The sequence below is a fragment of the Daldinia childiae genome (assembly GCF_008694065.1).
Source record: "Daldinia childiae strain JS-1345 chromosome Unknown Scaffold7, whole genome shotgun sequence".
Classification (NCBI taxonomy): Eukaryota; Fungi; Ascomycota; class Sordariomycetes; order Xylariales; family Hypoxylaceae; genus Daldinia; species Daldinia childiae.
The window spans coordinates 1,096,246-1,119,726 of NW_022984648.1; the positions used below are offsets into that span (position 1 = coordinate 1,096,246).

Here is a 23,481-nt window from a genome sequence, read left to right on the forward strand (position 1 = left end):
CGCCTACGCCGTTATCGTTAACAAAAAAAAAACAATGAGAGTAGAAAAATACCCCGCCATCAGATTCAGCTGTATGCAAGAGGTACGTAGTAGGGAAAATGGTAGAATGGGTTGGGCAACTAACTCGGCAAGTAAACATCACGTAGATATCCACTCGTTCATCTGTCCAGCAAATATTCCTATAGCCTAACCGAATCCATAATGCAATTGCGTAGATCAAATACCAACCGAGCGCAATCCCGTGTAGACCTAGCCTAAGAACTCCTAAGCTTCCTTATGACCCGTGCACTCCGGCTACGTGATAGACTATTCGCCATAGCTATAGCTTCCGTTATCAAGTAGATGGGTAGACAGATCTATCCCATGATCCGTCAGAACATTGAAAGACTGCAAAGAAATCCATCCTTCCGTCCATCCATCTAGCCTGTAATCTATCCCTTCCCTCCCGTCTAGTCCGTAAATTGTACGCTTAATGCTGTTAACATTAATGTAGTCCTTTATATGCTGAGACGTCTATTATACCCCGGAGGTGGCGTCGAGTGTCGAGGCATCCGGCGTGATGAGACATGCGGCGAGACGCAGAAGACACTTCGCGGATGTCTTTCCTCGTGAGGATCAATGCCCACATGAATGACTGTCGTGCGGACGGTGTTCGTAGATCTCTTTAGTCCCGGTATGATGGACTTGATAGCGGCTGCAGACCGGCCGCCAGCGCTAGTCGACGACCCACCTGTGTCTTGCCGTCCACGTTCCCTAATCCTGCTACGCAGCCGCTCCTCAAACTCGGCATTCTCGATACAGGTTCTACATTCGCCAACCACCTGGGCCCGGCGACGAGGTTGAGGTGGGGGACGGAGTGGATGACCCGGTCGTCTGGTAAGGCGGCGACGGACCTGGTGGCGTCGCGGAGGTGGTGGCGGGGTTCGAGGTGATTGCCAATCCAGATGAAGAGACGGGAAGGGTGGGGGACTTATCAAGTGTCCGCAAGGATGCTTAGCCGTACTTCGGCAGATGGGGCAACTCGGATTGATATTCGGATCGCGGTTGACAGATTCTTGTAGCCAAGTCTGGATGCAGTGTGTGCCAAATTTATGACCGCAGTGTAGTTTGGTCCATGATTCAACGATACCCTCGGGATTAGCGATACCGACAGGGTCGTGACATATGGGACATTCTTCAGGGGGTTCAGGCAATGATTGCTTCTTGTTCTTAGGAGAACTATTATCTTGTGCGTCTGAAGCTACCGGGTCAACATTGTTGCCTTTCTTTGGCAACAGCTTCTTTAGAAGCTTTAGGCCGACCTTGGGTATTATCTTCATGGTTGGTGGGTTGGTGGGTCGCTGATTGAAGCTTCGAATAACGCGAGGTGTTGAAGACAAGGTATATGTATTTGAATTGAGAAGAGAAGCAAAAAGAATTGATGGCAAGGCTGTAAGCCTGCCTGCCTAATGAAATCCTATGTCGCAAAAGGTATACAAGCGTAAAAGTATTTGTTCTGGATTCTGGATACGCGATAATGTCAAGGGAAATGCAAGCGAGCTGTAACCACAGTATACGTCCGAGACCGTACACACAGTTAACTCAAGTAAGCTGTTAGCCTGTTTCGGCTTTTGACTGGGGAATCCGGTCCAATCAATGGACAGTGCAAGTAAGACGCCTTTGCTTTTCGAGACAGACCTGACTGTATGTTTGCTTGTTTGTCGGTACTCTCGTAACTTGCCGTCTGCAACTTGGGTTGACCTTGACGCAACGGGAATATTTCGGTCGGGTGAACGTTGGAATAGCTCACGATTACGGAAGTATCATGCAGTTGTGAAAATTAGTAGGGATTAAGTGTTGAGGAGGGAAGATTCAGTATGTCCATATAATGGCCTAATGATGTGATCAAAATGATTCAGATACGGTCGCGGCCAGAACACGATTGGTTGCTAGGTATCTGTTTTTAAGTCGCTCAACGTATATCCGGCTGCAGCTTCATTTGTGAACCGAGTAGGTCGAAATAAACTGCAAAAAAAAAGTGTTGCTCAAATCAGCACTGGCCTGTGGACCTGTTGGGCTCGGGTAAGGTCCAATGTTAAAATAGAAAGAGGATATTTTGAGGATCCAATGGTCTTTCTCGTCTAGATTAGGTATATATGTCTACCTTTAGTCCTAGGATTTTCAACATATTAGATAGGTAAGAGGTAGTATAATAGAGCGAATGACGAGATAACTTACATCAAATACAAATTCGCATTATACCTGGTATATCCAGGTATAACCAGGTATAATATCGATGGCTAACAGGTTAATTAGGTAACTAGTTAAGTCAGGTCCTCCCTCATGGCATCATGTGCGCTGAATTATATCGTAGTATAGGACCCCAAAGGTAGATAAGCGTTCTCATGTGCATATTATTTACCGTTTAGAGCTGTCCGAATCCGTGATGGTTGCCAGTATGCGAGATAAGACTGGAATGTGATGCTAACCACGTGCAAGTCGGGTGCAATTAGATTTATTAGCACGTATTGACATAATTGCACTAATGTACGTACGTACATGCAACTTACATATGTACATACATGCCATACCTGCCTCCATATATGTAGATGCAAGCGCGGGTAGAATTTGACTAGGCAGGTGCATCAGCTAGTAAGCTTCATGTTGGTTATTCCGCATGCGGCTTTTGAAAGTCCCTTCCCTCGAAAGTTGGCAATTGCCTCTCCCGCGCTAACCTTCGTAATACTCGATCAAGCTTTCGGGTGTTGGATGACTAATGTTTGTGACACGAAGGCTTTTAATATCTGCTTGAGACGTTACTGAGTTCAACAGTAAATATGTACTCGAGGCCGCTTTTGTCTCTCTTCCCTTACCACCACAACTCTGCTAGGTCGTATCTTAAATAACTACCTGGTTACGCAACCTAGGTAACAGATTGATTTCGAACATCTGCTGGTCATCGAGAAGCGCTATGAAGTCACTTTTGTGACCATTGGAGACTGCATGCTGGCCATATTGATCTGGGGATTATCCGTGTAAACTCAAATGCTGATACATCCGCTCATCTTCAATGACGTGCTGGCTTTATTCTTCGTTATCTCACAGCAGGTGTCCAATACAATGGTGCTTCAGTGGAAATGGCGTATAAGAATTGACATTGCTGATTTAGATGTGATTCGTTAGCCCATATGTATGTAAAGAGCGAGTAAGACAGTCTTCCTTTTCCATTAGAAGGTTATTTATTTTAAATAAAATCTAGAATATTTCCAGAACAGTCTTGGGAAAATAATAGGTTCACATTGTCTAGCAAGACATTAGCGTTTCAAATTTCATACGTTACATTTATGGAAAAGTAATAGTCGAGATGACTTGTCTTATCTTAATAGATTCAATACCTATTCCCGAAATAGCATGAGTCAACCTATGATTTCCAATACAACCTCATTGCATTAATTAACCGCTAGTTGCAGTAGTCGGGCATTATCTGTTCGACATACAGAATCATCCGACAGGCTTAGTAAATACATATCCCCTTGGCTGGCATAAGACAGCAACTCCATAACTTTCAGTATTGATACATACGGATTGGCTAGAAAAGAAAGAAAGACTCGTGCGATACTAAATCGACCAATAATATTTGCGAGTTGCGGTTTTAAAGACTAATTATAAGACCTTTTCCTATTATGTTAATGAATGACGTTAAGCCTTATGTACTAATACTGAAAGTTATGGAGTTGCTGTCTTATGCCAGCCAAGGGGATATCGTCCCAAACTATAACGCTGGGTATCCACAAAAGGAGGTAGTATTCCTGGCGTATCAAAACACTTGTTTGGGTAAGAAGTAAAGTTAGCAAAGTGAACTTGGGTTGGGGCTCACAAGGACTGTTAGTTTATTCCTCGATAACCTATGGCAAAGGCCTCACGATAGGATCTGTTAACGTATAAGTTACCTTGTCGTACCAGGTATTCAATGATATAGACTCAGGCAGATATCTGATCCCATCTGACACAACAGGGATTCAGAACATCGCTCTCAGAACAAACCACCTATAGTTAGAGATGTGCATAGGCTAGGCCCTGAAGAATGAAGATCCATTCGAAACTCCAGACTCACTAAACTGGTTTACAAGATCCCCTTACGCCACGCGTTGCAGTATGGCTCGCACCCAACAGAATTATGACCAATTAACAATGCAACAGCTTTCCAACGCTCTCCCATGTATTCAAACAGCGGCAAATCGATTTGCCCAATGATGGTGTAATTATCCCAAAGACGTATTGTTAATGTCATTATCTAACAACAAGAACTGTTACCGCCTGCTTCGATGCGCGTCATTTTCCTCTTCGCTGTCATCTCGGAAGCCTTCCTCTAAACTAGGTCCTGGTAATTAGTCATGTGTCTTAATGTACAATTGCGATAGTTTAGGCAGCGGGCTTCCTTAACCTACTCTCTGCTTAGTCTCCTTGTACTATCCGCACGCTCGGGATCATGGGCATCTAATGATATCGCGTGCCGGCGATCGTCGTTGACTTCGTCCAATTCTTCGCCTTCTTCGGAGCTGAAACCTATGTCGGATGCGTCATCGGCTCCGACTACTACGCGGTCGTGCATATTAATGCGCCACCTCGATGGGACCATCCATCGAGCTATTGCATCTTGTACTCTGACGCGTAGGGATACCGTATGACTCGAGATCGTGTCGAGAGGGAGGTATTGGCTATAACGCGCATGGTAATGCCGCCATAATGGGACAAACACGTAGGTGGATAGGAGAAATAGGATAAGGGAGATGACGGCGGGTATTATAAGCGTCTGTAAGAGTTAGGTTTGCGACAATTCATTATGTATAAGTTATAACTCAAACTGACCTTGACTACGGAGATTGTGGTGGCCATCATGCTGGCGGTGTTGCGCAATACTCCTTTCTACCAGGAGAGCATGATATGAGGTCAGGGTTTGTAGGTTCTAGCCTTCTAAGACCGGGCTGATCCGACTCTAAAATCCGTGTTCATGTGCGACTATTAGTTATAAGGGCGAAGAAGAATCGACAGCGACTGTTTATATAGAATTATTAGAAACGGCAAGTCTCGGTAACAAACACGTCTTTCGCACCACGTAGAAGCTCTGCATGAGTTTACTTCTTTGGTCAATTGTACTTTGTAAGGCTGAAGACGGAGATGGTTACGTACGGCTCGGCACGCGCAGTCGCAACTTCAAGTTTCCCCATGTAAGTGCTTACATAATTATAAATAGCGGTATCCACCCCTATATACGGATTTAAGACTTCTTTGCTATTGGCTGAATTATTTTAAAAGGTAACACAGCGCTGGTTCTCATGGTCCACTTATAAATATAGGTATTTCAATACATGTACCTCTTAAACAACCTTACATTTGTGTTACCGATATTGGATATTATTTTATATTCTTGTGTAATTGTTCGGTATTTTTGATCGATATTCTTCTATGTCTACGGTCTACCTCTGGCATGCGTAGGGTGAGTAGGTAAATATAATAGCGATATTCATAATCCCAGTAGCAAGCCCCGCGATTAGGATAGGAAGGTAGAACGGCTATCGTCAAGCGAAAATGGAGCTTAATGTGTCTACTGACCCTGAATCCTTCTAGATTCGACATGGAGTATTCTAATAGTCTATCTTAGGCGCCGAAGTATACTACACTAAATCTACGTAGTAACCATCCCCCAACCAGAACCGAGGGGCCAGAAAGAATAGAACAGACACTATTACGAAATTACCTCTTGGTGGTGTAGTGGTGTGTTCGACAGTATGCAACCCCTTTTCTGCGCATCGGCTAAAGACTTCTTCACGAGCTTTAGGCACTTGTAGATGCCCTCTTATATCCGCACTTTATAATATCTACCGTCTCTGTGCCTACGGTACACTTCTAATCTGTGGTCTTGAGTGCCCAGGGACCCAGGACCTCTCCAGATCGCATCATTATCGCCATCGCTATGTGGGATCTTCCAGGGGTTCATGTTCCACTTGATGTTTCAGAATCGTCCACACCTTTCCATGGTGGCATTGTGGGATTTATCGATACTTAAAATGAAAATATCTACACACTATGAATTACACAAGATATATACCATTAAAGAATTATTAATATAAAAATAATAATAAAATAGTGTTGTTAAAATAAATCGCTAATCTGATTGATCATTGCTTAAGCGTTAGTGTTAATGACAGGTCTTATTACTGCGCGTTTTATACATGAAAGACCCCTGATTAGGTACATAATTGTAATTACAGAAATCGGATATTTCTTCCTCAGCTGAACTCCCGCTTTAAGACAAATTCATATGGGCTTATCGCAAATTGGGGGGGCGAAAAGATGGGAAATCGTCAACGTGTAAATTCAATTGGTAATCCGCTTTGTACCCTACAAGTTGCATCCTCCCTACCACAAGCCAACCACAAGTGCTCGGTATTATCTATGGTACATACTGCGACATTGCACAACATTGAACCCGCAACCCGCAGCCCGCAACCTTGCCGTCTCATCAGACGGTAGCAACCTCCTTTGAGCAACAATATCACATCCCGATAACTACAACCACTATGACCACCTCTTTCCCGCCCCTACTTTGAATTCGAATTGTTTAGCAACTGACGTTTGCCGACTCAATAACGAAGAACTGTTGACATTTTAATTTTTTCTTCTTCATCCGCATTTATGTAGTCTAGCGCCGTGTTCAGTTCTATGTGCGTATGGCCCCCCCCTTCTTCATTGCGCATTCTCTCCTTTCACTAAATCCCCGATTTCACCAAAAAATTTACCCTTGTATTTGTCTGCAATGCTTCATCGCCAAATATAATGCTAATACTACCACACATTAATGCAGGCCTTCATTCGATCCTAGATCTGCAATTTCAACCTGTATTTTCCTTGCCAACTCTATATTCTTTGCCGGAGAACATGATGCAATTCATTCAACATCTCCAACATCCAATACACTGACGGCACGAATCCGATATCCCCCATAGGTTTCGATTGCTTCATTCGCCTCGTCCTGAAAATCGTATCGACACGTTCGACTACTGGGTAAATATATCATCAATAGAAAGCGACTAAAGCGCCGGCGTTTCAACGCGCCCTCTCCGCCTCACGCAGTCATGTCGTCCGGTGGTAAGGGCTTCTTCTCTAGGAGTAAACATAGGAGTGATAAGAGACACACCGGTAGCGAAGAAGGGCGATTCCTCGGTTTGGATAATGATTCCTCGTCGCGTACCTCTCGACATGTTAGGGACTCGTCGATAGTATCGCTCGACCGTCCGAGCTCTCCCGAAACCGGCGTTAATAACAACGCTGGTGTAATTACTGCCATCCCCTATAACAGCACACATGCCGACCAACGAAGTCCAATACCCGTCGAATACCTTCCTCGAAGCGAACAGCCGCCTGTGCGCCGGGATCTTCTACCCCAGCCCCATCACTTGAATAAAGGCACCGGTGACTTCCATCAGTATCCATCTTTCGATACGGCCTCGATTGTGAGCGTTGCTAGTTCTCAGCACTCGGTTCAGCAGCAGCAGCGCCCCAGCACTGGTAATGGTGGGAATGTCACAATGGCATCTACCGGTCGGCAGACTCAATTTCATCAGTGGGGACCAGCCTCGGGCGGTTCCCCAACGCCTCGTGCAAGCACAGCTTCTTCGATGCAAAACAGCAGCTACAATGAAAGATGGGATTCTCTACCAGGTTATGGTATGCCCGGCTTCGGCAGAACATCTAGGCAAAGCGACCAATCCAGCGTATTTTCAGCAGGTAATGGAGTACCCCCTAATAGTTCCACGAATATGCGCTCATCCAGAATAGCGCTGCCCAGTGCTACCTCCCAGAGTTCCATTGCATCGCTACCCTCGAGTAGAGATTCTCATCGCCTAGTTAAACCTCCAGGAAACCCAGTATTTCCACCCGGAAGTGGAGACGGGTTCCCACTCACCAGACCGGACGACGATAGAATTACAGAACAAATGTTCTACGAGTTGATGAAGAAGCGAGGTTGGCATAATCTTCCGGAACAAGCACGGCGACAAATGCAGGCATATCCATCATCCAAAAAATGGACACTCATCTACCAGGATCGTCTAACAGAACTACAAGGGGAACAAAAGAGGCGGCAGCAGGCAGCGAAAACAGGAGTATATCCGACATCAAATGTTGACGTAGCCGCATCCTCTGACGAAGAGGGATCTCCCGAATGGTACGTGCGAAAGGTTATGGACAATACCTTGGATTTGAAAGGGTTAGGTAGTCTCGAGGTCAACTTGCGAACTCAACAGATCGGTTGGGTGAAGCGATTCATCGAATGTCAAGGGCAGGTCGCTCTCACCAACGTCTTGTTGAAACTCAATCGGAAGAGCGCTGTTGGACCTGCAGCCCCATCCGACGTAAAAACGAGCGACAAGAACCTCGATAAGGAATACGATATTTTAAAGTGCCTAAAGGCCCTACTAAACAACAAATATGGCGCTGACGATGCGCTCGCCCACCAGCAAGTGGTCGTGGCTCTCGTCACGTCGCTCATATCGCCAAGGCTCACGACACGAAAACTAGTCAGCGATGTGTTATCCTTCCTATGCCACTGGGACGGGGGTGAGGGTCACATTAAGGTGATCCAGGCTATGGATGTAGTGAAGACCCAGCAGAGCGAGAATGGCCGCTTCGACTCTTGGATGCGACTCGTCGAGGTCACTGTAGACGGGCGAGGGAAGATGGGCAGTCTCGTCGGGGCCAGCGATGAAGTCCGCAGTGGTGGTATCGGCATGGAGAACCTCCTAATGGAATACGCGGTTGCAACGCTCATCCTCGTCAATTCGATCATTGATGCCCCTGAGAATGATCTCCAGCTACGCATGCATATCAGGGCGCAGTTCGGTGCTTGTGGGATCAAGCGGATCCTCACGAAGATGGAGGCGTTCCAATATGACCTGATAGACAAACAGGTCGAGCGGTTCCGGACAAACGAGGCTATCGACTACGAGGATATGCTTGAGCGGGAGAATAGTAGCATGAAAGATAGCGTCGAAGGTGAGGTTAAGGACCTCAACGATCCGACCCAGATCGTAGACGCTATTCAGCAACGACTCCAAGGCTCTAAGACGCATGACTATTTCATATCTGCATTACAACATCTGCTTCTGATCCGAGATAATGACGGAGAAGAACGGTTGCGGATGTTCCAGCTCGTCGACTCGATGCTAAGCTATGTGGCCATGGACCGGCGTCTGCCGAACATGGACCTCAAGCAAAGCTTGAACTTCACGGTCCAGAGTCTTTTGGATAAGCTACATACAGATTCCGAAGCCAGACAGGCTCTGGACGAGGCTTTAGAGTCTCGGCAGATTGCCGATGCTGCCATGGCAGAGCGGGATGAGATGAGAGCTCAGTTAGAACTCGGCGCGGATGGTCTTGTTGCTAAGCTACAGAGACAATTAGAAGAGCAAGCTCGCTTCATCGAAGCCCAAAAGCGCCAGGCGGATGGTCTTAAGGCCGAAATCGAGAACATGCAGACGGTGCGTGCTAAGGAAGCGCAGCGGTACGAACTAGAAACGAGAGAACTGTATCTTATGCTCAGGGACGCCCAAGACGTAGCCGCCTCTCAGGCCGTCAAGGGCGTCTCTGGGAACAAGATGGCTGATGAGGATCCTACTCGAATGCAAGGTATTCTAGATCGTGAAAAGCTTATGGACCGACTTGCTATGCAGCTCGAACGACAGAAGACCCAGTACAAACTCGAGGGCAGAGTCTGGGGCGATGCTATCGGTCCTTCAGACCGCTTGCGTGCGCTACGTGAGGAAATGGATGGCTATGCGGAGAGCTATCCTGAGACACCGGAAGGCGCAGGACTCCCGCCGTCTGGTATGCTTGGGACAGTCAACAGACAGACAAGGTTGTCCAGGAAGCCCGTTGCAGGACAGCATATCTCTAGCGCTGACGAAGGTGCCACCGAAGGTGACGACGACATTGTATACGAGAAGCCAAGAGTCGTCGAGATTAGGAGGCCTGTTATGGATCCTAAGCAGGCTGCTAGCCTCATGTCGGAGATCCAAGCGAAGGGTAAGAGGGACGATATTAGCGACTCCGAAGATGGCGCGACAACCAACCCATCTCACCCAAGCCTTGAGTCACAGTCACCCATCACCCCAAGCGAAGTTGAGCCGCCGAAGATTCAAGTAAGCGACACGGCTGCTCCCCCTCCACCTCCACCACCTCCGATGCCAGGCCAACTTCCCGGAGCACCGCCGCCGCCTCCTCCTCCCCCTCCTCCTCCAATGCCCGGTCAACTTCCGGGAGCTGCTCCTCCACCCCCGCCTCCGCCGCCACCACCTCCCCCAATGCCAGGAATGCTATCACCCTCATCTGCAGGTGGCCCACCCCCTCCGCCTCCGCCGCCTCCTATGCCTGGGGCTGCCGGAGGAATGCCTCCCCCTCCTCCGCCAATGCCTGGTGCCATGTCCGGTCACTTCCTCTCTGCGCAAAATAACTTCGCACCGGGTCCCACAATCGGTCTGCCTGTTGTCAGGCCGAAGAAGAAGCTCAAGGCCCTCCATTGGGACAAGGTTGATACCCCCGAAACCAGTCATTGGGCGGCCCATGCTCCTTCGGCAGAAGCAAGAGAAGAGAAGTATGCCGAGCTTAGCAAGAAAGGTATTCTGGACGAAGTTGAGAAATTGTTCATGGCCAAAGAGATCAAGAAGCTTGGTGTTGGCACCTCTAAGAAGGATGACAAGAAGCAAATTATCTCTAGTGACCTTCGGAAAGCTTACGGTAAGCTCAATTCCCATATTAGAATTGCCAAAAGTTATAAAATACTAACTTATTCTAGAAATTGCTTTTGCCAAATTTTCACAGTCCTCTGTAGAAAAGATCGTCCAGATGATCATTCAATGCGACAAGGAGATACTTGACAATCCTGTTGTCATGGATTTCCTCCAAAAAGATGATCTGTGCAACATTCCGGACAATACTGCGAAACTCATGGCACCATATAGCAAGGATTGGACTGGTCCGGAAGCCAGTAAGGAAAATCGTGAACAGGATCCAAATGAGCTTACCAGACAAGATCAAATTTACTTGTACACAGCTTTCGAGCTACACCATTACTGGAAGAGTAGAATACGTGCGTTGGCCTTGACGAGAAGTTACGAAGCCGATTACGACGAAATCAACGAAAAGATTCATCACGTCGTATCGGTATCGGAGGCTCTAAGAGACTCGGTCTCTCTAATGAACGTGCTCGGGTTGATTCTCGATATCGGAAACTACATGAACGATGCCAATAAGCAAGCAAGAGGTTTCAAGCTCAGCTCGCTCGCCCGCTTAGGAATGGTGAAGGACGACAAGAACCAGTCGACACTTGCAGATCTTGTCGAGCGTATCGTTCGCAACCAGTACCCCGAGTGGGAGGGCTTCACGGGCGATATTCAATCCGTCATTACCGTTCAAAAGATCAACATTGAGCAACTACAAGCGGACGCCAGGAGATACGTGGATAACATTCGTAACATACAGATGTCACTAGACAGCGGCAACCTCAGCGACCCTAAGAAGTTCCACCCTCAGGACCGTGTCTCGCAAGTCGTCCAGCGGTGTATGAAGGATGCTCGCCGAAAAGCAGAACAGATGTCTTTATACTTGGAAGAAATGATCCGTACATACGATGACATCATGGTCTTCTACGGTGAAGATCCGAAGGACGATAACGCCCGTCGCGACTTTTTCGCCAAGCTAGCTTCCTTCCTCCAAGAGTGGAAGAAGAGCAGAGACAAGAACGTACAATACGAAGAGACGAGACGTAGGAACGAGGCTAGCATGAAACGAAAACATGGTCAGCTCAGGGTCACGGGAGCTGTCGAAAGTGGCCCACCGTCGCCGGCCTCCGCCGGTGCGATGGACTCGCTTCTCGAAAAGTTGCGCGCCGCGGCACCGCAAACAAGAGATCAAAGAGACCGAAGAAGGCGTGCGCGTCTCAAGGACCGTCACCAAGTTCGCATCGCTTCAGGCCAGAAAATACCTGACCTCAGTGAGGCAGCAGAGGCCGAAACTAATGTCAATAAGGAGAGTACCAATGGTATCGCAGATTCTGATAGTAACCCCCTTAGCCCAGATTTCCCATCCCCCGGCGAAGCTCCTTCAACGGCTGGAGATGGAGACGGAGAGGATGGTTTGGCTCAGAGGGCTGCAATGCTGCTACAGGATATGAGAAGCGGCGATGCAGCGGATGATAATGATCCGGAGAAGAGAGATAGTTTGAGGAAATCAGCGGCAGAAGAAAGGAGGGCTAGACGACGGCGGCTAAAGGGCGGCTCCGGTCCAGGCTCCGGTACTGCCGAAACGGACGAGGGTGCCAAAACACCTATACCCGAAGAAACACTGGCAGAAGTTGCTGCAGAGGAATGAAAGGATGGCACAAAGAGCAGTGTCGAATCGAAACCCCACTACTTCCATCTATCCAACCGATATAATGTCTACAATATATTACCTAACCAACCCCAGAGGAATTGTGTCCGGATCACCGACGAACGAATTTTGCAAAGCTATTGTAAAGTAACTCGAAACCAAGGCTCATATACGAGTAAAGTCCGGATCATAAACTTACTGTATAATTACTTGTTCTGAGCCTTAAATCGCCGAATCCAGCACCTCCGTTCGACGAAGGCTTTCAATGACTCGCCATAAGTTATTCTCAACCTCATTTATCTTCAATAAACGTGTATTAGTTACACTTGGCTTGGCGGCAAGATAATCCAGGCTATTAGAGAAGGGACTCTTTTAGAGGTTCGAAGGAAGAGACACGGCCAGACCGGGCCATATTCCCTTTGTCAGCGGAGGAAAAGGAAGGGAGGGAGTTCTTGGACCGACCGGCCAACCCCTTTTCTCATGTCGGAGGGTGGGCGCGCTTATAAGGGCCGGCGAGGGTTACCCAGTTGGAAGAGTAGGGGAAAGTGTGTGGGAAAAGGGACGTACATAAGCATAGTATATTACCTAGGTTTGTAGGCTCTACGATCAAGGGATATCTTAATAATTCGCTTCTTGCTTAACTTATCTTGTACTTTTATGTGATGCGGTGGTGATTATGCGTGCAGTGTCCTGGAGACATGAAGCTATATTTTTTGATCGAGTCTCTACCCTGTACAGTATTGGAATGTCTTGGTCACCGAAACTATAGTAAGGCTCACTTATTTGAGTAAATGTTAAGGTTTGAGGATAGTGGTGAGAGTGAGACCGATATTAAGGCTTTATGATGTGATATTATATTATATGCTACACATGCCTCCGCCACCTATTAGTTATAAATATAATTTTACTTTCAGATTCAAGGGATAGTACTCATAGAATTATGTTATGATAAAACCCCTACGGCCTGCTCATCTCATGCTATAATATTGGATACGAGGTTCCATGAGGTTGTTTTCAGGTATCAGAGTAAAAGGGGGTGGGGGGAAGTCGATTATAGCATTATCATCCGATATGAGAGTTATGCAGCCTTTTCAAAACAGCTACTGACTCGGGAAAATGTAAAAGGGGGAATAGATAATATGACAAAGGAGCAAAAAAAAGTAGCCCGGGTGGGATTTGAACCCACGTCTTTCCAACCTCGACCTTTCATCTGCAGTTTTGTCAGAAGCGCGTAATGATGGAATGTGTTCCCACTGCACCACCGGGCTTTTAGTTATTAAGAGGTTTGAAGTTCATAATGATATGCTGCAGCCTTAGATTTACTTTAGGTACCCCTATTTCTGCATGTACTTTGCTACATCTATGTAGCCTAGATGACTACATTATTTTGTTTATATGATATCAATAACGTATACGGCTACACTGGACCTATATTATATATTAACTAAGCACATATGCTTCATTAACAAATCCAAGCTGTCTGAAGCATTCAAAACAAAGCCATTTACTCCCTCCCTCCCCATCCTTCAATCTTACCCCTATTCCACACCCCTTTAACCCCCTATACACCTATCCAACAACTATCTACACATCTCTCCCACAACACAAACCCCATCCCAAGCCCTGCCACCCTAAAACAACTCACCCTCCCTAACAAGCACCCCCCCATTCAAATCCCCCTTCCCCACAGACCCTATCCCCGACAAATGCAGCGTAAGCTCCAGATCCCCCAGCAAACAGCGCAGCACATGCGCCACGCCCTCCTCGCCCCCGAGCACCAGCCCGTACACGTACGGCCGTCCGACAAGACACATATCCGCGCCGAGAGCAAGCGCCTTGGCGATGTCGGCGCCGCTGCGGATCCCGGAGTCGAAGAGGATCTGGACTTTCCTCTTCCTGCCCCCGCTGTTACTTTCCGTGACGGTGTGGACAGCTTCTACGACTCCCCTCAATGCCCCTAGCGAGCTCACGCCCCCGTCTGCTTGTCGTCCTCCGTGGTTACTCACGACAAGCCCGTCGACGAGCCCCGAGGCCGTGATTGCGCGCGCGTCGGACGCGCTCTGGATGCCCTTGAGCACGATGGGGCCGGCCCAGTGCTCGCGCAGGAAGGCTACGTCGGCGAGGGTATGCTTTGTGCCGGGGAAAATAGTGCGCGTCCATTCTGCCGCGGCGGCACCTAGGTTGTCGTTGACGGAGACGCCGGCGTGTTTGTCTTTGAAGTGTGTCTGGAAGACTGGATCCGAGAGCCCGATTGCGATGCCGACTTGGTCGGAGCGGAGGAAGGGATTGTATCTTATGATTTGCTCGTTAGTATATACATACCCAAGGATAGGGGCATATCAATATCAATATCAATATCAATATATATAGGGAAATGTGAAAAGGAGGCACGCTTCTCACCCATTATCCATATCACTCGGCCTCCAGCCCAAAATATACGTATCCAGCGTAACCACCAACACCCCAAACCCCGCCCCTTTAGCTCGCTCCAATAACGACACGGTGATATCATCGTGTTCCCTCGCCGGCCAATACAACTGGAACCACCTCTCCGCCGTGCCCCCATCCCCATCTGCCGCCCCCTCATCGCTCGCCCGCGCCACGTCCTCGATACTAGAGCTACTCGCCGTGCTCAGTATAAACGGGACGCCCTCCCGCGCCGCCGCTCTAGCAGCCGCCAGCTCCCCGTCCGGATTCATGATCTTCTGGACGCCGACGGGCGCGCAGGCGATGGGGTACAGAAGGGATCTACCCAGCACGTTGACGGAGAGGTCCGGGAATGGGGATTTCCCCTTGTTCCTTTTACTATTATTATCGCTGCTTTTCGACGACGATGAGGACGATTGGCCTAGCCCTAATCGCCGCGGCACGATAGACCATTTCCCAAAAGCCTCCCTGTTCTTGCGCGCCGTCTCCCCCGTCCCCGCGCACCCGAGCACGTAGCCCCGCGCGTCGGCAGACATGCGCTCCGCGGCGAGGTGTTCCCATTCCAGGGGCTTGAACGTAAAGGGAGGTCGCTGGTACCGCAATCCGCGCTGGTACACCTCTGCTTCGTAGGCGATGGGGTTAGGGTCGGAGTGTTTCTCTGTGTTGGGGCGGGTGCTGGGGTGGGATTGGGAGGACATGTTGTAGGTGTTGGATAGGAAGGGATATCTAAGATGGATGATAGTAGGAATCAGGACTTAGAAGAGTGGAATTCCTATAAAGATACTCGATTCGTCTATAATAATACCTCAGTCCTCTATGCCGTTGACCGAGACCGCGTCATCTCCTATGCAGGTACAAACTCCACACCCGGTTTATACGCGGATCTACGTTGTCATGATGTCATGTTATAAGGAAATAGAGCGAGCTATTTACCTTGTAGCACAAGAATTAATAGAAGATTTCACATTGTTTCTGTTATGTATTATATCGTCGATTTATTTAAGTAGATATTTATTGTCTGGGTAACAGGTCCGGAAAAGGGGTTGAAGGCAGTTCAGATATAGTTATAAGCCTCATGTATTGAGATATAATACGTACTAAATACAATATCATATAACTAAACGTTACCTTCAAACGAATAAAAGATTCATCACACCGAAATGCAAATATCAACTTTGTAAGTATCACCAATATCTCTTAAAAAGGGAAACCCATCAATAGCCGTTCAATTTTACTTCACCAAGAAAAAGACCAAAATAAGAATCCAAAACACCATTCATTCTCTTTTAGCACACACACGCGCACCGGCCTCAAAAGCCGGTCGTCGTTTTATTACAAGAATCTCTAGGTCTATATAATACAAGCCGGCAGCGCGCACGCGCGTATCCGAGCTTCGAGCCGTAACAGATGTATCGATGTAAGCCTTGCGCCCGCGCCTTTGCCAATCCCTATCTCCTCCGTTATGCATGTATCAGTCAGTCAATCATTTATCACAATTCAATGCATTCCTTCTTTACTTTGCCATGACGTCTACGTAGCGCCCTGTCTTCTTCGCCTTCTTGCCTCCCTTCCTCGGCCCCGCCGCGCCGAGCAAGTCGTCGATGCTGCTCGCGTTGCTCAGGCTTGTAGCCGGCCTGCTAGGCGGTGCGCTAGGAGGCCCGCCTGGGGCGCTGCTAGTACTCTGACCCGAGACGGACCGCATCATAGGCGGAGCGCCACCGGGAACCATGAGGTTATCGTGCGAAATAGCACTTCTAAGCAGTGTAGGCGCAGGCGTAAGATGAGCACGGGGAGGGCCGGTAGGAGGGATTCCCAAGCCCCCTGGAGGAGCGGATGTAGATCCCGGCGGTGGAGGGGTACCAGCTGCACGAGGAGGAGGCGGTGTTGCCGACTTAACAGGAGTGTTCTCAGCTCCCGATTTCTTGTTGACCCAGCGCTTGAGGTCCGGATCGTATACGAAGCTGCTGGCTTCGCCAAGTTTGGCCTTGATGGGCTTGTTGGCCGGTTCGAGTGACTCCTTTTTGGCACCACCGCCGAACCATCCTCCAAAGCCCCAGCCTTTCTTGGCTGCCTTCGCCTCAGCAGCACGTTTTTCTACAAGTCTGTTAGTAACATGTGAATAAGGGGCGTTAGTTTGTACTCACCCTCTTCCTCAGCAATCTTCCTAACCATCTCCGCGTTCTCCCGGTCTATATCCGCCTTGCTCTTCCCTTGTGACTTCAGGCCAGGAATATCATCCTCATCATCGTCGAAAAAGCTCTTTTTAGGCTTCGACTCACTGGGAGAATCGCCTTCGTTGCCACCCGGACCCGGCTCGTACGATGGAGGCTCAAAACCAGAAGGTTGGTATGAAGGTGGTTCGTATCCGCCCGAGTAACTTTCGGTCTGTCCTGTAGGAGCCTCGAAGGAGTTCATCGCTGGCGGTTCATATCCGTACGAAGGAGGCTGATAACCCTGCGTCGCGTTGGCGTCATTTACTAAAACTGCCGGTTTCAGCTCCGTAGGTGAGGGTTGCGACTGAGAAGCATTAGGGTTTGGCGAGGTTTGTGCGGCTCCATATGGATCGTAGCCCGGGAATGAAATTCCAATACCCGTCGGTTGTGGGGCTGAGTCTGATCCTTGGGAGACTGGCATATATGGAGACGTCTGAGAAGCGGCCGGTGCTGCAGGTTGATATGTAGAAGTGGACGAGTTATGATTAGGGGTATAGGGACTTCCAAATGTAGACTGCATGTCTGATCCTCTTCTTGTTGGTAGCTCAAAGGAGCTCCGTGTAATCTCGCCCGAGGTCCTTTCCATTGAAGATCTGGGAGCTGGATTGTAAGAAGCATTAGGGTCGTATGGGTTATTGGAGGGTTGAGATATTAGTGGCGCATAGCGTGAAGCGGCCTTAGTGGATGTGAGGGTAGGTGATGGGTTACCGTTTCCGTATACGTCGAAGTTCGAGACGGACGGAGACCGACTGATCGTCGGTGTCCCGCCTGCAAGACGAGAAAAGGGCCCAGACTCAGCGCCAGCCTCGCCCGACGCCGCATTACCAGAACCATCCTCATCATCGCCGGCAACAAACTTGTTGAAGCGGCTCCACATATTTGTAGACACCTGGTCCATCCTAGGCTTCGGGATCCACGAAGATGACTCTTCCTTTGGAGCCTGCTTCAATCTTCTCATAAGATCGTCTACGGAAGACTCTAAAACGGGGTGGTAATAAGGCGACCTCTTCGTCTGCGCAGTGATAGCGTTGTAGATACCCTCGCAGTATTGTAAAGCCTTATCTCTAAATCCATGTTCAGCAAGGGTCATAGCATATTGTAGTTTGTAAGCAGCCAAGTGTGGGCAACTCTGAACAGCATTTGAGCCTCCCGCAAGGGATAACCCATACTCGTACACTTCACTAAGTTGCAAGGCCTCCGTCTCCTTCGCGAACTGGTCGGCTTGGCGACGGTGATCGGCTCCAACAAGGACGAAGTTAACATTAGGGTCATCAAGACCGCCAAAAATAGCAGAGTTTCTAGCAAAGATGTAGCAGATGTGAGCTGCTTCCGCTCTTCCATATCCAGAGAGCAAGTTACCAAGCGATCGTAGAGCTTGAGCATCGCCAAAACTCCTGTTGCTGAGTATTAAGCCAAGTGTCTCGCGCCATTTGTCAAGACCCGCCAATGCATCCTGCGATGCGCCAATAGAAGCCGAAGTAGATATAAGCTGAAGACCTGCCCGCGCATGAACTGGGACGAGCTCATCTACCGACTCCTCAAAATTTCCAGAAAGAACGCCATAAAGGGCCGCGAGCGACTCATTTCCGTGACCCGGATGGTTCACCTCCTTCTTGATGAACTCTTGAGCAACCTTTTTATATAATTCCGGACTTTGCATCGTATTCGAAATGAGCATCGCGTGGCCCCAAAGCCTCTTGTCCACCGCAGCCCAAACGGCCTTCTCTCGGTCACCGGATAGCAGATGGTGCCGGATCTGCTCGACAGTCGTAGAATCGACGGCGTCCGCTTGCATAGTAGTTATAGTTGAAGGTATTCCCGTCAAATCGGCTCCAGTAGAAATCGCAGGAGCAAGCTCAGGATTATCAGTGTCAAGACCAGGTGAGATAACCTCCCTAACAGCCTTTTCTACCGTAGGATTTCCTTCGAGAAGACCGTCGTTTTCAATAAAAACCCGTAGAATCTTCCATAATAATGCTCGCTCAACAGCTCTCTTGTCCTCATGTGAAACGGCGTGCAAGAACGAAAGATTTGGAAGACTTCTTTCAAGAGTATCAATACCAGCCGTCAGCCATGCAACTGTTTCTTTCTTCTTCGATTTGCCCTTCAAAGGTCCTGGGAATTTGACAAGACGCTCTTCCAACGGTTGAATATCCTTGACATGCCGTACTTTCACCTCACCTGGGCTGCGTACGATCATCGGGAGCGCCTGACTAATGCCATATCGTGGAACATCCGTCGGGAAAGAGGTCACAAGTGTTCCTCCCACACCCCATGTAATGACGGGACAACCTCGCCATCTCTTTAAGGGGTCCTGCTCTCGACCATCGGTTGGCGGGACAAGATTGAGATGCTGAGACATGCCTCGGGCTCTAACAGCAGGTCGAGCTGCATCCGCATTCGGTATCTCTCGTGGGGAAGAAGCACCTTGTACGGAAGACGGCCGAGGGACAGGGTCGATGGGCCTTATTCCAGGCCGATTTCCATAAAGAGCTCCAGGCGATTGGGTTTGAGACCGAGGCGGTGGTACAAAGTTAACCTCCTTATGTGGTACGGATGCGGGAGACATCGGGACATAACTTGATACCGCTCTCTTAGGGGGAGATATCGCGTTATAGGCAGGAGAGTTAAGAGGCGGAGGAGTATGCCTGACTTGTCTTGGACTATATTTGGATTCGGACGGAGCTTTGGGCGCAACTGGGGGAGATCGTAGTAAAGATTGTTCCTCCTCAACTTCCTGCGTTGGTGGTAATGAAGGCACTCTTGTGAGACGAGGCTCATACTGAGATGAGCTTCGACGTTCAGAGGTGCCCTCAGCGTTCATAGGAGTTGGTATTGGCTTATCGTGAGAGATTTCAAAATGAGAGTGAGCAAGGGGACTGGAAGTTCGTGGTTGGTGTGCGAGCATCGGGGGTGGAACAGCGGCGTATCCACCACTAGACGACCGGACAGAAGGCGGAGCGGGCGAATATCGGCTAGAAGCAGGCGGTGGAATACCGTTTGCTACTGATAATTGAGGCGGCGCGGGAGAGTATCTTGAGGTCGCGACGGGAGGCGCACTTGGCGTGGGTAGCGAATTGGATTGCACCGAGGCATAAGGATTAATACGCTCTGGAGCAACTAATGACGCGATACCAGTTGCTTGCTCTTGGGGGGAATGAGGAGGATAGGAAGCAGGCGATGTTAAAGGGGATCCAGGAAGAGGACCGTGTGGTGGTTGTCCATATGGGCTAAGTTGAGGTGAGGCGGAAAGGTGACTGTGTCGTGACGCGGGCCGGGGCTTCGACGATAGAGGTAAGTCCTCGAAGAAGCTAGATTTAGATTTTAACTGGGGGGTAGGCTTCTGGGCTATTGCTGCCGCTGGTGGTGGTGGCGGCGGTTGGCTTGAATGGCTTGAACTAGGAGGTGATAAACTTGCGTTCGAAGCTCCCGGCGGTGGTGGTTGGGAATACAAACTCGCACTCCTTGGGGGCGCGGCTGGTGGTCCTAGAGATGCGTTGTTTGCTCGTGGAAGTTGCTGCATACTAATCCGCTTCTTCGGTTTCACAACTTCCATCGGGAGATCGTACGGAGATGTATACCCGCCTTTGGCCTTATCAGCAAAACTTTGAGCTTTAGGCATAGCTGGCTTTTGAGGTGGCTCAAATCCACCCATTGCCGGCGGAGGAGCCGTGGCCGGGTGCGCATAGGAAGGAGGTTGTGGCGGTTGCATTTGATTGACAAAGGGGGCTGGTGCATAAGGGTTTGGGCTTAACTGCGCCGGATGCTGGAAACTATCAGGAGTATAACGACCATTTAAGCCTGCCGACTGAGGTTGCGCAGCTATATGAGGCTGTGATATCGATACTACTGGTGCCGCTGGCATCTGCTCAGTCGTATCCTCCAAGAAACCTTCGTCGTCACTTCCGAAGATATCTGCTGGATCCAGCTCCTTATTTTCAGCAGTTGAATCCAATAGAAAGTCCTCGTCATCGTCAAAAGCAGCAGCCCACTTTGCATCGATATCGACGGGTCCCGGTTGAGTATCAACTCCCTCCTTCGAATGAGTTTCAAAATCACCGTTCACAGCCCGCTGCGCAGGCGTGTCTGAATTCGCTGGTTCTTCCGACGTAGCATCCTTGACTGGAGATGGGAGCTCTGAATTCGACTCTTCTTCCCTTGTCATAGAGTCTATGACTTGTCCCATTACCATAGATGTGGATTTCCTCTGTAGAGTATGCTCAAAGCTAGCATCTTCTCCTAGATGAGAAGCATCCTTAGTTACTTGGCTGAAAAAGTCATCACCCTCTTCAACATCATCCTGCGTAAAGGCATCTCCAAGACCTGGAGCCTCAGGTTCGTAATGGTTCTCTAGGTCATGCTGTTCGCTTTGTGGAATCAACGGTAAACCCTCCTCGAATCGAGCATCCGACTCCTCCTCTGCAGTACCCACAAGCTCTCCACCAACGTATTGCTGGGATGAGCTTCCATTTGCACCAGTTTCATCATCGACGGGCTGGTCTTCGCCAAGAGTATCGGGAAATTCAGATTGTGCAACGGGGTCAGTGTCTGAATCATCCTTCTCCAAGCCATGCAGGATATCTTGGGCTTGAGTTGATGGGGGTGGGTGATCGAATTCGTCCTCAGTCGCATCCTCTCTTTGCGGTACGGCGGGAAATGAGTTTGTCCTCTCATTCGGTGGCATGAACTTGAAAGGGTCCGTGTCCGATCGCTGCAGGCTCAACTCGCTATCCTCGTCATCGTTAAAGCTTACCTCGTGAGACACGGTACGCGCAAACGAAGTTGTGCTGGAATGTTTGGCCGCGTTGCTCGTCCGAGTAGTTTCCGCTTGGGCAATCTCGTGTTCGTAATCAGGTACGACAGCATCATCACCTTGCGCAGTCGCAGCGTGTGAGGCTCCTGAAAGATCCCATGGGTTATCCCCACCGTCATCATGATTAAATTGGTCTAGGAACGCGCTGTCGCTTGGTTGCTGAGGCTTAGCGCCGTCTTCTATTATTTCGTTATTTAACATATCCTGAGCTGAGTGCTCAATCGCGTGCTCGTTATCGGCATTCACATCTTGATTTTGTGTCGAGTCGAGCTCTGATATTTGATTGTTATCGTTATTAGTGTATGGCATCTTAGCCGGATGCCACGTCGCACTTGAGGCATCCATCTCCGAGTACAATGATCGCGAACTAGATAAGCATCGAAATGGAAAGGCCCCCGTAAAGTAGAATTAGGAAACGGTACTGCGAGATCGGGACCAGTTAGTTGGGTAATTCACAATAGTATCGTGTCATCAATAAGTACGGAACGAAGTCGCATGCCAGATGCTAAACTAAAAGTTGATAGGGGCAAACAGCGCGATGCCATAATTAGATAGCAAGGGAATAGGAATGAGATGGATCGCGCGACTCATACTAAAACAAAAAAAACCAACTCACTTATACAAGAACAACTAATAAAGACGTTTATTCTGGACTCGTTACAAGCCAAACTCCATGATCATATTTTAGAGGAGCAATTATCGTTATTGCTTTCTTTCTTGGGGTACTTGAGAGGAAATTGGGAAAGAAAAATGGGAAAGTTGAGGCAAAGTGGCAGATCCACAAGATGTTACTTTGAACTTTACATACTACCTATATAGAAAAAGGTATCGTCCGTTGAGGCCATGTTCTCATTCAATGACCCATGTACCCATGCAGCTTATGCACAGCACAAACCCACGCTAGGAGGTACTTGGGTTAGCGAGACTGATAAAATAAATGACATAACCACGATGGAATGGATGGAATCTTAGAAGACAACATATCCGTTTATTGTAATTATCCGACAAGTCAGCACATGCCGAATAATTCGACTAATTGAGTTAATACCTACCTACCTAGCCATATATAGCTTATATCTCTCAAGCCCGAATATTATTCTGCCGGTGGGCAATAAAATCTGGCATCTCTGCTTATTCGATAGTGATTAAGTCGTTATTAATGTATGTACCTATATGGAGACGACCTGAGGCATGGACATGACGGGAGTACCCAAATATGTACATGTATGGCGGAATCTTGGTAGATGAGTACATTATGTACATACTTCCACACGTACATAAATGGGAACTTTGACGTAAAGCACGGGCAGAACGGGTCCCTGATTCCGTGCCTGCATTGCTTCCATTTCTTACTTTCTTTATGATTGGTTAAGTCATGGGTGGATTCTATCAAGCTTCGGCGGCCAATTAACAACACAAGCTCCAGCCCTGGAAGCTTATTTTTAGGTACTGACCCTTTAGCACGGTGCGCTCCGATATCCGACTTCCAGTTCTCCGGTTCAGGTCTCTGGTTCGTTAAGCAACTCCTAAACACTCTTTAAATCTTGATCGCCGGCGTATCCGTTAAGCAGTCAACTTCAGGTCGAGCGATGAACAATACAATACGGCGATAAGGAGTTATGC

The 23,481-nt window shown here is 48.7% G+C and overlaps 5 protein-coding genes across 5 annotated transcripts; 1 reads left to right on the forward strand and 4 right to left on the reverse strand.

Moving 5' to 3' along the window:
• Positions 1 to 497: 497 nt before the first annotated feature.
• On the reverse strand, positions 498 to 1,319 carry GL218_06590 (uncharacterized protein; the record flags this gene model as incomplete). The annotated part of the gene is made up of 1 exon (XM_033583312.1): positions 498 to 1,319. The coding sequence occupies one exon, from the start codon at positions 1,317 to 1,319 to the stop codon at positions 498 to 500; it is 822 nt and encodes a 273-aa protein (XP_033433478.1).
• Positions 1,320 to 4,289: 2,970 nt separating this feature from the next.
• GL218_06591 (uncharacterized protein) lies at positions 4,290 to 4,878 on the reverse strand (the record flags this gene model as incomplete). Its single annotated transcript, XM_033583313.1, has 3 exons — positions 4,290 to 4,353; positions 4,428 to 4,792; positions 4,849 to 4,878. The coding sequence occupies 3 exons, from the start codon at positions 4,876 to 4,878 to the stop codon at positions 4,290 to 4,292; spliced, it is 459 nt and encodes a 152-aa protein (XP_033433479.1).
• A 2,237-nt stretch (positions 4,879 to 7,115) lies between these two features.
• GL218_06592 (Cytokinesis protein sepA) lies at positions 7,116 to 12,405 on the forward strand (the record flags this gene model as incomplete). Its single annotated transcript, XM_033583314.1, has 2 exons — positions 7,116 to 10,773; positions 10,832 to 12,405. 2 exons carry the CDS (start codon positions 7,116 to 7,118, stop codon positions 12,403 to 12,405), a joined length of 5,232 nt encoding a protein of 1,743 aa, XP_033433480.1.
• Positions 12,406 to 14,036: 1,631 nt separating this feature from the next.
• On the reverse strand, positions 14,037 to 15,530 carry GL218_06593 (putative lactate 2-monooxygenase PB1A11.03; the record flags this gene model as incomplete). Its single annotated transcript, XM_033583315.1, has 2 exons — positions 14,037 to 14,697; positions 14,806 to 15,530. The coding sequence occupies 2 exons, from the start codon at positions 15,528 to 15,530 to the stop codon at positions 14,037 to 14,039; spliced, it is 1,386 nt and encodes a 461-aa protein (XP_033433481.1).
• An 815-nt stretch (positions 15,531 to 16,345) lies between these two features.
• Positions 16,346 to 22,167, reverse strand: GL218_06594 (COPII coat assembly protein sec16; the record flags this gene model as incomplete). The annotated part of the gene is made up of 2 exons (XM_033583316.1): positions 16,346 to 16,926; positions 16,977 to 22,167. The coding sequence occupies 2 exons, from the start codon at positions 22,165 to 22,167 to the stop codon at positions 16,346 to 16,348; spliced, it is 5,772 nt and encodes a 1,923-aa protein (XP_033433482.1).
• Between the last annotated feature and the right edge of the window lie 1,314 nt (positions 22,168 to 23,481).